General features: G+C 42.9%; 1 protein-coding gene across 1 annotated transcript in view; it reads right to left on the bottom strand.

Moving 5' to 3' along the window:
* The window catches only part of EHMT1 (euchromatic histone lysine methyltransferase 1), a 95,992-nt gene extending 84,594 nt beyond the window's left edge, over positions 1–11,398 (bottom strand). The window contains exons 1-2 of the mRNA XM_026657230.2: positions 11,337–11,398; positions 8,154–8,241 (exon numbers count right to left, since the gene is read on the bottom strand). Coding sequence (XP_026513015.1) covers positions 8,154–8,241; positions 11,337–11,342 — 94 coding nt within the window. The 5' untranslated portion in view covers positions 11,343–11,398. The remainder of the gene's footprint in view (positions 1–8,153; positions 8,242–11,336) is intronic.
* Positions 11,399–13,144: the final 1,746 nt, after the last annotated feature.

The following is a 13,144-nucleotide window of genomic DNA, read 5'->3' as shown; positions in this document are numbered from 1 at the left end:
GTGTGTGTGTGTGTGTGTGTGTGTGTGTGTGTGTGTGTGTGTGTGTGAGTGAGTGTGAGTGAGTGAGTGAGGGTTTTGTTTTTTACCCCACTGCACACTGAACAGAGGATGTCATTGAACTGTGTGCAGTGATGACCAGATCTGTTTCCTGAGTGGTTACAGTTAATTTAGAAACCAGAAATGTGTCTGAGTGGATACGTATAATCAACAAAAAATTTAACCTCTTCAGTTTTGCTAGGTCCTTCTGAAGTTCTTATTGACTTGCCATGTTTTAGCCAACTTCAATTATCTCTCTCCCAGACATCACCCACTTGTGGCACCACATGTCAGTCACGGTAAGGGTACATCCACACTGCCAAGCAATGAAAGGACTGATAGCACAGTTCGGAGTACAGATGCTGGCTTTAATCTAAATATCACAGGTAACAGCAGTCACCTAGACTTGGCACACAGGCTTCTGCACAGGCGAGCAACCAAAGGACATACCCAGGGTCCCTGGCAGGCTTGAGGTTAGTAGTTCGCTGGTATGCTTGCCCATGCTGCCAATCATTCCTTCACTGTGCACAGTTGTGACTCCTTTCACACACAAGGAATGAAACAGCTTGTGTTGACATTTAAATGTTCACCACTGGGCCTCGGGCTCAACACCTCGCTGAGATGAGTGGGGCAGTTCTCAGCTCTCGCTCCTGCCTCTCTGCAGACATCTCCTCATTGTTTACACCCTACACGTCGGACGTTTTCTTTTCAAGCGGAACAGCAAGAGAGGGGTTGGTGTTTTTTAATGAAAGCGGAGATTCTGAACAAGAGACTCCTGAGAGAGGAGCCAATATGCCATGCCACCTCATATCCCAGCACTGCCTGCCATAGTGTGCGTTCCTTTCTGTTGGCTTTGATGGTACTGGATAGCTGTCTTTCAGATGGATTCACGTTTGGCTCTTGCGCTGCGATAGAAATGGTCTGTGCTCCTGGCCAGCCTGCCAGTAACTGTCCCCAGGCAGACGGTGTAGGACTAGGTCTAGTTGGTCCTGCCACAGTGCAGGGGGTTGGACTCGACTTCTCGAGCTCTCTTCCAGCTCTACATTTCTAGGATTCTATGACAAAGGAGCTACAGCTCATGCCAGCTGCTCTGACCACAGCCTGAGGGGAACAGGACTTACTCTACAGACACAGCTGAGGATGACTAGGTCAACATGACCGTCTCCTCTTCAGTTCGTTTGTGGCTTTCAGCTGGGCACCTAACTCCCTTAGGTCTCATTGAAAACCATAGACTTCTACCCTCAAGTACACTAGCCAGGAAAAACAGCTAGGGGATATGGACCGTCATGCTTCAGGGCATAAGCCAACCACTATGACTGAGCTGAGGAAAACTCTTCTTGCAAGTGAATGCACAGTTGTCCGTTATGGGAGTTTTGTACATTCCCCTCAACCATAAGGCATTGACTTCTACTGGAGACAGGTCATCCGGAAACTGCTGGCCCATCTCCCCAGCCCAGGAAGGGCTAACACCACACCCAGGTTTCTTTCAGGCCCTTACTGCAGAGCACAATTAATTTGAAGACAAACACACACCAAGTAACACCAAAACCAAGCTATTTCCCTGACCTAAACTGACTAGGGGGCCCAGAGCTCTCTCCCACTACGTCTTTCAGACCTGCTCCAGGGACAGCCACAGATACCAACCTCCTGACTGCAGCTCTCTATAGGCATCATGGGTCTGACAACTGAACAGGGGTAAAGGGGCAAACCACCCTGTCAGCACACCCAACTACTAGGTCATCCTCAAACAGTCCACAAGGTGCAGTAGTTCTACTCCCATGTGTGTATAACCAAAGCTTTGCAGCGCACCTGTATAGTTAATCAAGATAGAAGAGCCATTTCCTCAAGATCAGATTGCCTTGCTGAATTCACTTTTAACAAGAGGTCGTTCAAGGGTTTGTGGGTCTTACGGTTTTGCTGGTAAGAAAGAGAACTCTTTCCTTCTCAGAAAAAATAAAACAATTAAAGGAAATAGTAAAGCAGAGAAAAGCCCAATTGAAAGAAAAAGAAAATTGAAAGGGGGATGCTAAGTGAACGAGCGCTCGTTAATATAAAACTCTGGATCAAGATTTTATATTAGAATTAAGAGGAAAACTCCACCCATTTTGTTCAACCCAGAATCAGGAAAGTTTTCACACCAAGGGGGATTCTTTTCTTCTTGGTGAAACAGAATTGAAAACATCAGGCCTGATCCCAAGCGAGCGCAAGCCATTACAGCTCCCAGCCTTCGACTGGTCTCTCACTGGGAGCTTTCTATCTGCTGGGCTGAGCCAAACAGGTGCAGGCTACTTTGAAAGACCAAGCGAGATGTACCCAGTTGCTCTGCATTGTGAACATTAGCAGAAGAACTGAAGTCATGCCGATGTAAGAGATGATTCAGTAGTTCTTTACACACTGAGACAAACTAGATACGCTCAACCTTAATATAACACAAGAGCAACTTTTTTTTCCCATTCACCCCTTTTTCCCCCAAGCGAAGGGCTGACCTGAACTTTTACCCATAGAAGAACGTAATGAAGGTTCTAGTCACCAGTTTGCTATTCTCTAGTAGCTTTTTTCTCTCTCTATTGCGTGGCCTTAGACAGAAAGGAGCTTTTAGTCAACACATGCAGCAAATACTGGGTTTTACTTTGGCTGGGACTTGCTCCCAGGACACTGATAGATGTGTGAAGTTTATTTATTTCTCATTTTTGTGCTGCTAGGCTGAAGCCAGAAGAGCCTCCCAAATTACTGAACTACAACACCGCAGCTCTGCAGTACCTTTCCTTCCAGGAACTCAAAGCACTTCATGCATTACGCTTCCCAAAACGTGTGTGAGGTAGGTAGCTGTCTTGCCGTCCTACAGATGGAGAAAACTGAGACACAGAGAAGTTGTATGACTTGCCATGGGCCATGCAGTGAGTCAGTGGCAGAGCAGGCACAATCCACAATAACACAAAGCAGCTTTGTTACAAATAACTGCCCCTATGTGGATCTGAATTGATATGGACCTCTGAAGCTCAGGACAAGAATTTCCAAATTGTGCAGGTGTATAATCCATACTCTCATCCGTTAGCTCAAGCAGTAAAGGGTCCAGCTTTTAGCTCCAACATTCCTGGGTTCAAACCCTGCAGACAGCCCAGCCAGGGATGTCCTTACAACAGGAACAGAATCCAGATCAGCTCCTATTCTAATAGACAACAGTTCTCATCCAACACGAGACGACCAGCAGTCTCATGCTCTTTCAGACCTGATCATGCGAACCAGAAGCTTCTCACTGAATCTTCTTCTTGAGCTAGTTGGGTCCTATTTTCAGATCCAAGAGATTCAGGTAGTTGAGAGACATTTCAAAGAAGCATCCAGACCTCAGGGTGTTTCACCAAAACAAACCTCCCAACCTGGGGAGGTGCCCATCCATCACTGCACCATATGCTACCTCTAGAGAAAACATTCCTGTCAAATTGTCAGGCAGTAGTAATTATTTAATGTTTGGGAAGCACTTGAAAATGTAAATCATTAAATAAATGATATGCATTATTGGTAATGGAATCGGGGAACATTACCTAATTAAACTCATGTGGCACCAATGCTGGTTTATGAAGGTCAGGTTAGAACTATATATACATAAGCCACACAGCCAAATAATCATGCAAGCCATAGTCAGGCATGTTAAAATAATGGGTTAATACAAAAAACACAATAGGGAATGGAAATGACATGTCTGGGCCTCCGTACATAAAATATTCTGTCCCATACCTCCATAAAAAGGCTGGTAGACTGAAGGAGGGAGGATGGTTTGAAAGTCCAATACCTCGGGAAGCACCAAGACTGGAAATGCACGTTTTATACCATTGCACACATGGGATTCTCCACTTTCCTATCATACACGGTATTTCCTTTTAGCCCAAAATCAGTCAAGAGGTATCAAGACTTTCAAGTATCACTCCATTCTGATTATCCTCTTGGTTTTTTAACCCATCAGAATCTAGAGATTGCTGGTTGAGAACAGCTAGAGCTAGAAAGCAATGGTTTGTATCCTGCAAAAGCAGTTTCATATCCCACATCCAAGTGATATAAGGCACCACAGCCAGTTTCTCCTCTCAGTTACACTGGTGCAAAGACTTAAGCACACACATAACTTTGACTTCAATGAGATTACTCACATGCTTAAAGACAAGCATGGGTGCAAATGCTTCAGGATTAGATCATCAGTCTCTAACTTGAGCAGTTTGTAAGAAAGTGTTTTCTAAAAACACAAAAACATCGACCGCAGAACTCTGTTCTGGGAAGAGCTGGGTCCACCTGACCAAGAAGGGGAAGAGCATCTTCAAGCACTGGCTCACCAACCCAGTGAGGGAGGCTTTAAAGTAGGTTCAAAGAGGGTAGGTGACAAAAGCCCACAGGTAAGCATAAAAAGGTGACATGGAAATGTACACTAGGGTCACAGGACTCTACACGGGAACAACAAGAAGGCAATCAGTGGGGCAATCTGCTCAAAATCTTAGATGTCTATAGACAAATGCAAGAAAACACAGGAAGACCTGGAAGTATTAGTACCTAAGCTAAACTATGACTAAATTGGCCTCATTGAGAATTGGTGGGATAAATCTCATGACTGAAATACTGGTATAGAGGGGTACAGCTTTTGTAGGAAGGACAGACAGGGAAAAGAGAGAGGCGGCATTGCATTATGCATCCAGAATATATATACTTATGTCAAAGGCCAGAAGGAGTTGGGAGGCAGACCAGTTGAAAGTCTCAGGATAAAGATAAAAGGGGAAAAAAGGGGGTGATATTAGACCACCAAATCAGGAAAAGGAGGTGGATGAGGCATTTCTGGAACAGAAATATCCAAAAGACAAGGCCTGGTAATAAAGGGGGACTTGTACTATTCCTACATCTGTAGGAAAAGCAATACGTCAAACATCAAATCCGTCAATAGAACACCAATACGTTCTTGGAATGTGTTGGGGACAACTGTGTTTTAGAAGGTGGAAGGAGTATCTAAGGGGGCAGCTATTTTAGACTTGATTCTGACCAACAGGGAGGAATTGGTAGCGAATCAGAAGGTGGAAGGCAATTTGGGTGACAGTGATCATGAAGTGATAGATTTTAGGATTCTAAAGGAAAACGTGCAGCAGAATAAGGACAATGAACTTCAAAAAAGTAGACTTTTAACATAATCAGAGAACTGGTAGGTAAGGTCCCAGGGGAAGAAAATCTATGAGGTAAAGGAGTTCAGGAACTGCCAGCTCTCCGGAAGGAGACAAGATTAAAGGTACAAGTGCCAACTATCCAGACGTGAAGAAAATTTAGGAAGAATAGTAAGAGGCCAATATGGCTGCATCAGGAACTCTTGAATGGCCTGAAAATCAACAAGGAATCCTACAAAAAGTGGAAACCTGGACAAAGTGCTAAGGAGGCGTTCAAAAGAATAGTACAAGCATGCAGGGACAAAATCAGAAAGACTAAGGCACAAAATGAGTTACACCAAGCATAGGCCATAAAACGCAGTAAAAAGAGGTTCTTTAAATACATTACGAGCAAGAAAATGATGCAGAAGAAGTGTAGGTCCTCTACTTAGTGGAGAAGGAGAGCTAATAACTGATGATATCAGGAAGACTAAGGTGTCTAATGGCTATTTTGCTTCAATCTTCACTAAAAAGGTTAACAGTGATCAGATATTCAACACAATTAATATTAACAAGGGGGAAGGAATGCAAGCGAAAATAGGGAAAGAACGGGTTAAAGAATATTTAGGTAAGTTAGATACATTCAAGTCAACAGGGCCTAACAAAAGTCATCCTAGGCCCAGGGGACTTAGGAACTAACTGAAGCAATCTCAGAACTGTTGGCAATTATCTTCAAGAACTCATGGAGGATGGGTGAAGTCTTAGAGTGGTGGTGTCAGGCAAACATCGTTCCCCTTTTTAAAGATCGGTACTAAGAAGATCCAAGGAATTATAGACAGTCACCCTAACGTTGATACCCGGAGAGATACTGGAACAAATATTTAAACAATCAATTTGTAAGCACCTAGAGAGGATAAGAGGGTTTTAAGGAATAGTCAGCATGGATTTGTCAAGAACAAATCATGCCAAACCAACCTAATTTCCTTTAACAGGGTAACTGGCCTAGTGGATAAGGGGGGAAACAGCAGGTGTGATATATCTTGATTTAAGTAAGCTTTCTGATGCAGTCCCACATGACATGCTCATAAGCAAACTAGGGAAATGTGGTCTAGATGAAATTACTATACTGTGGATATACAACTGGCTGAAAGACAGGACTCAAAGAGTAGTTCTCAATGGTTCACTGTCAAATTGGGAGGGTGTATCTAGTGGGGACTCACAGGGGTCAGTCCTGGGTCCAGTACTATATAATATTTTCACTACATTATTCAAGTCATTTTTGAAAAGCATGCCTCTAAAATTTGTGGATAACACCAAATTGGGTGGGCTGCAAACACGGTGGAGGACAGGATTAGAATTCAAGAGGATCTTGACAAATTAGAAAATGGATCTGAAATCAACAAGATGAAATTCAATAGAGACACGTACATTTAGGAAGGAAAAATCAAATGCACAATTACTAAATGAGAAATAACTGGCAAAGTGGTCATACTGTTGAAAAGAATCTGGGGGTTATAGTGGATCACAAATTGAATACGAGTCAACAATGTGATGCAGTTGCAAAGAAAAAAAGGCTAATGTCATTCTGGGGTGTATTAACAGGGGTGTCATATGTAAGAGATGGGAGGTAATTGTTAAAGACATTGGGCATGTTCAGTCTTCAGAAAAGAGAAAACTGAGGGGAGACCAGATAAGGCTTCCAATATGTTAAAGGCTGTTATAATGAGGATGGTGATCAATTGTTCTCCATGTCCACTGAAGGTAGGACAAGTAGCAATGGGTTTATTGCAGCAGGAGAAATTTAGGTTAGATATTAGGTAAAACTTCCTGACGATATGACTAGTTAAAATTCTGTAATAGACTTTTAAGGGAGATTGTGGAATCTCCATCACTGGAGGTTTTTAAGAAGAGGTTGGACAAACACCTGTCAGGGCTGGTCTAGGTTTACTTGATTCTGCCTCAGTGCCAGAGGCTGGATTTGATGACCTCTTGAGGTCCCTCCTACATTTTTATGATTCTGCAATTCTACGCTGGATTGAAGAGAAAGGGAAAGTGAGATGGTGCTCAGATTGGTATGAATTTTAAGGTCTGATATCTCATGTCCAGCAAGAACTAGAAATATTTTGGAGGGGCCAGTTCAGTTCTTTTCTAAACCCCAGTCCTGGACTAGGGATTAGAACAAAAGTACGCCCATCCAGGCAGAAGCAATGACTTCAGTAATGAACCCATGAAGACAAAAAACAAAAAACAAACAAACAGAGAGATACAGGTTTAAATATGGAGATCAATATTAAATCCTCAGATTGCGTGTGAATGTGTGCAACACACACAGACTCTGGTTGGAAATACCTTATGTGATGAAAAGCAGGATGTGCACAGCATCGTTCAAGGTAAAAGCAAAAGGGCAACAATACACAAGTAAGGAGATGCCCCATAATGACAGGCCATGTCCCAGTCATTCCCCATTGCTACCATTTCTTCCTGAAGCAAACAGCAAGCTCACAGGAAAAAAAAAAAAAATCAAAACTGATCATGAAGCAATTAGCAACCAACTCCATAGGGCAAGAGCCACTCATTGTCCCCTGAGTGAAAATAGTTCCTTAAAGCACTTGCTGGATTCTCTAGTATCTAAGGAACTAGTCGTTACTAATAGTAACATTAGAGAAATAAAAGGCAGACTTCAGTTCAAACTAGTTATGGATCAGGAGATCAAAGTAACCTAGTCTCCTTTCAGTTTCAGAGGCACATCAGAAGCAGAAGTGAGAAGCGTAATTCTCGTGATAGGTGGGAACAAAGAAACTGAGACCCACATCTGCATCCTTTGGGGGGTGATCCTGCTGCTGAAGAAGCCCATGAAGAGTTCTGCCATTACCTTTAATGGGAGCAGGACAAGGGTCATTAATACACACAGCTCAACTGTTACTAATCTATTGGTTCATTTTTAACCATGCCATACGCAGTATTCCCACTGATGAGATTTGGTCCCAGATCAAAGCATGCACTTACCTTCCTCTTTACTGTTGGTAATATCTTTCAGCAGCTCAGTCTTCATGCAGACGTCTTTCCTAGTCTCGGCCTTACTCTGCACTGCTCTCTGGGGTGCGGGAGGAAGGACAGAAACAATTACTGTTTAGCCCAACATCCATTCACTATACATTTTAACAAGACATAATGGTGAAAATATCCTGTTTACATTCCCATGCCAGGGCAGAAAAGTCATGGGCAAACTGCAGCGTGAAAACTAACAACTCCAGGAAACTGCCTGCAAGGTTCAGGTCAAAGATCAAAAATTCAAAGGCTTGCCAGAGCTGGCAGTGCATCTCATTCCAGAAGGATGTGAGCGTGGATTTTCTTGTACAGTTGAGATCTAAGATCACATGGGGAAAAGATGTGGAGCAAGATTTTTCACTAGTGATTTTGGGTGCCCACCTTGACACCCCCTAAAGGAACCTGATTGAAGGTGTCAAGATGGGTATCTCACAAAGAGACAATCAGACTCACTTGTCACTTTTGAAAATATAGGCCACAGTGCCAAGAACTTAGCCAAGCACAGATGATAAACATAGGTGTTTTTCCCAGGTTGAACAGACACAATTTGCAAGAGTTAAATCTTCCATCTAGGAAAGCAACAGTTAATACATAATTTAAGTTTATTGAGTTTAATGGTATCCATTTCTCGCCCTCATCTAACTTCTACAGTTTTTGCTTTTTTTAATGAACACCTGCTATATTATTCAGCCACTGAGGCACTCGGCATCCCGCTGCTATATGGGCTTGGTAGCTACGCTGCTTATCTTATAAATGCCTGGCCATAAAGAAAAGCGCAGCACAACAGAAAGGAAAAGGGTATTTTTAAAAAAAAACATAGGAGGGAGGGGCACAATTCTCTGGCTAAAGTGACAAGCTAGTTTAAAGAGTAAACACGGCAACTGCCTGGCAAAGCTGCATCTGGTTAACGCAAACAGAACTGTCTGTCTTAAAGGTTGGGGAAGGGCAAGGGTGAAGGGTTCATTTCATGCTGTGTGCATCACAGAAGAAGACTAAGCCTAGGTCAAGCCAACTGTTGTAGGCCTCCACGGAGCGCAGATGGTGCCTGCAGCCATGCAAATCGAAAGGTTTAAAGCACATTGGGCGATAAGGAAAAACCCCTGCCCATCTCCCATAAAGCAAATAAAGGAGATAAGATATGAACACATACACTGTATTGCCCTTTTCATTGTCATTTAAGTCTGAACCCTTCCCAGGCTAGCAACACAGCTGATCTTGGGGTTACTATAATCAGCCACCATGCATTTTTTGTTTCCATCTGAGCTCAGCGGCACTGCCAAGTTCCTCTAGGTGTTACAGCAGAGATGCTCTCCCATTATGTATTGCAAAAGCCCACCTGGCCCCTTTAGTAACCATCCTGTAGGGCCCATGCTAATGTCACTGGCTACAGGCTGTTCAGGAAAGAGTGGGGAAGGACACTAAGGCCACAGCATAGAGGGTTAAACAAAATGCTGGCGTCATCTGAAAACCAATGGATAACTAAGCTAATCAGAGGAGAAAGTCTTTAATGTCAAGGAAATGGCCACTTGTTAACGTTTCCAGGAAAAGCTCCCTTTTTATCTAGAAAAATGTAGCAACTACACTTCAAGTCCTGCCTGGGGAGTTGAGGGCACTCTGCATCTTGCAGAATCGTTCCCCAAATGAGTAATCCATCTCCCCATGCATACACAAACTCCACACAGGTGCATATCCAGGAGATCCCATTTGAGAGGAAACACAGATATTGGACACACTATTTTCAGATTAAAAAAAAAAGATAAAGATGGGTTTTGTTTGTTTGTTTGTTGTTGTTTTTTAAAAGAGTGATGTAAACTCTAGTTTAGCCATATGATCAACCTGCCTGAACAAGCCAAGTTTTGGCCATAGGGACACATGCATTTTCCACAGTGAAACGAACATCAATGCAGCCTGAAGTTTGAATGGAGGCCAACTTCATTTTTGTTAAGCCAAGAGTTAAAACCTTATTCTTGATGCACACATGTATACTTAGGTCCCAATTCTCATCTCCCTTGCTCTGGTGTAAATCAGGAACAAGCCAATGGTATTATACAGGTATAAGACTAGCGCAAGCATGAGCAGAATCGGTCCCATGGTATCTACACAACGACACAGACCCTGGGGTTTTTGCTCATGAAGAATGAATACTTGCCCTTGCTATAGCAAATAAAGAGTCTCAGTATCTCTAACAGGGACCAATTTGTTTTCAGAGGTTTATGTTATACAAATAAAGCCCTTTTATGTTCCCACCTTTAAAATGATTCCAACTAAAAGCCTCAGGATTTCAGAAAAGCCATTTTTGCTCTACTGATTTACAATCTCTTTCCTTCAAAGTTTGACACCTTTACCCACCCCAGCCCCCCAAAAATCACACATACTCCCCCTTTCATCCCTTCCAAGGGATATGTTATTGCCACGCAAGAGAAGAGGCCTAAAGGAAAGCCACTGCTGGAACTCTGAAGAAAGAACTGACCATAGCAACATGTCTCAGCTACTGTAATTAACAAGAGTGCCCTGCTGCCCAGAATTCTTGCAAACAAAACCAGCTTTCTAAGAGAATTCCCATCACCATAAAAGAGACTTAGCAGCACATCACTTTCCCAGCTCACAGTCAATACACCTGTGCCCCGCCAGACAGAGTTACTCTAGGTTGCTTTTGACAGGCTCGCATGGTCCATATTCCAGAACCACATCCAAATAGTCCTCATTAACCACGTCAGTTCCACCACTTTCATTTTTCAATAAAAACCAAAGCAAAACCCCAACGTCTAAAGCAGCACAATGCATCTTTGCCCTGTGGGAGGGAAAGACCATGGGAAGATGTGAAGCAAGCTTATCAAAAGGAGGCTACAGTAGACAATTGCTGCAAAGCATTCGAAGCCTGCCTCCCATAAAGCTTTCCCCCTTCTTGGTCTATCAAAAGTCAGTTGTATCAACTTTATGGCAAACATTTTCAGCCTGAAGACAGTATTTACACAAACAGAGCCCTGCAGAATCCACACAACCAACACCACACACACACACATACACACACAAACACACACTCCTCCAAAATCAGCAGGATTCTAGCTTCCCATCCATTTCCATCCAGCACACAATTTCATCCAAACTTGTTAGCAGCAACTTTGTTGTAAGTGTCAATACCTCCATTTTTTTCCCCTTAAATTCAAAGCAAACTTCCCTTTTTGCTCACACTCCACCATGCCCCAATCTGTCGGCTCCTGATTGGCAGAGAAATCTTATACCCACCCTCCTAGCAGAGAAATGTCTGCTTTAACAGCAGTCCCAACAAAAGCCAACTGCCAAGCACAGTCTGCTTCAGAATAAAAGTCTCACTCTCTTTTCCCCACCCCTCCTTTCCTGCAGCCGTCTGTCTCCATTCCACTGCCTACAACAGAGTGATTATTAATCTTCAATCACTGGAGAGCCTCCACAAAGACTATGCACCACAACCCATGAAGCATTTTTTTTTGCTTTCAAGGGAAATAAAAATTATTGCCTCTTAAAAGACAGACTGATTAGGTCTTTAAAAGCCATGAGAATCCAAGGAGTTGTAATAGGGTTGATTATTTTTTTCCCCTTCCACTTCTGGGTAGAAGAAATCAGGCTCTCTTTGTTGCTTTAAAACTAAGTAGGCAATGGAAGACGGTTTAGAGAATCCAAGTAACGGCTTTACAGCATTTCCAAACACAGAGCTAGAAACTAAACTGGTGCCTTTAAAAAAAAAAAAAAAAGGCTCAAAAACAGAAAGAAACCTTCTCAGCCTTCTCTTTGGAAATGTCATTAGCCATCCAGGTTCACTCCATAGCAAGCTGGTTCCAATAAGGTTTACATAAAAAAGACAACACCAGCATATCAAAACTTGTAGCTTTCCTCCCTCCACCAGCCCCCAAGAGAGCAGCGAGTTACATCATGAACCAGAGTTCTCTAAAGGCGGATAAGAAAAGGGATCAGAGTTTGATATGCTAAGGTGTAAACTTTCAGTAGGTTTCTCTTTTTGTCTTAAAATTAACTGTCCAGTAAACTGAGACTTAGAAGAAACATTATCCGCATTTAGATACTCAGCTAGAACAGGTCAATGCGAAGAAGAGCTGGGAGGGAAATAATTCAAGGAAGACTAACCCTTCCCGTCTCAAACTAGGCAGAGCACACGGAAAATTATGTTCTTTAACATTCAGGGCACTATCTGCATCAACACATCTGTTTGCAGACAAGGAAAGAATGACATAGGAGTGATCTTGAATGGCCTATAAAGCCTATAACCAGAAGTTTCAAAGCCTCAATGGATATGTAGCCCATCTTTCCATGACACTGCTGCCATTCCACTCCCCACAGTCCACCCCCCCCCCCCCCGTTACAACACCCGGTCTCCCAACAGATCAAATTCTACTCCTAGGCAAACCTCCAGCAAGCACTTCAACAAAGCAGAATTTCACCTACTGTGCAAGGCGGCAGCGAGGTATGCAATATGTACTGTAGCAAGAAAGAGAGGCAAAGCCTTTAATAAATGATGCAACTCCAGCGGCAGTAGATTCACATTCACCGTTCTTTTTCACCTCCTCCCCCCATTTTCTTCCTAAAATCAACTGTCTAATAATATCCTTTGGCTTGAGAAGATAAACATTTAGCAGCTAATTATTTAGGAAATAATTATTAAGAAAACAACTACAGACAAAAAAAAGGGGGGGGAGGTTCTTGGTTGGCATGTGAAGAGTGTTAATTTCAGGAGTCTGTACTGATCATGTCCTGCTGTCCAGTTGCTAAGATTAGGATAAGGCTTGCTGGTGACACACTGATCATTTCTTAAAAGAACAAGCAGAATAACTTCATTCAGTGAGGAGAAGAAAACCAGCCAATAATGTACCTGGCCTACAGAGCAGTCACCATTCTCAAGGCCCCTTTTAAGGTTGAGGCCACTTCCTTACAAGCTGCTAACAATCATGTGAACTGCA

This window comes from Terrapene carolina, unplaced genomic scaffold (genome assembly GCF_002925995.2).
Source record: "Terrapene carolina triunguis isolate 2854851 unplaced genomic scaffold, T_m_triunguis-2.0 Scaffold238, whole genome shotgun sequence".
Lineage (NCBI taxonomy): Eukaryota > Metazoa > Chordata > Testudines > Emydidae > Terrapene > Terrapene triunguis.
The sequence above is the reverse complement of the archived record's forward strand: the minus strand, read 5'-3'. Positions and strand labels throughout refer to the sequence as shown.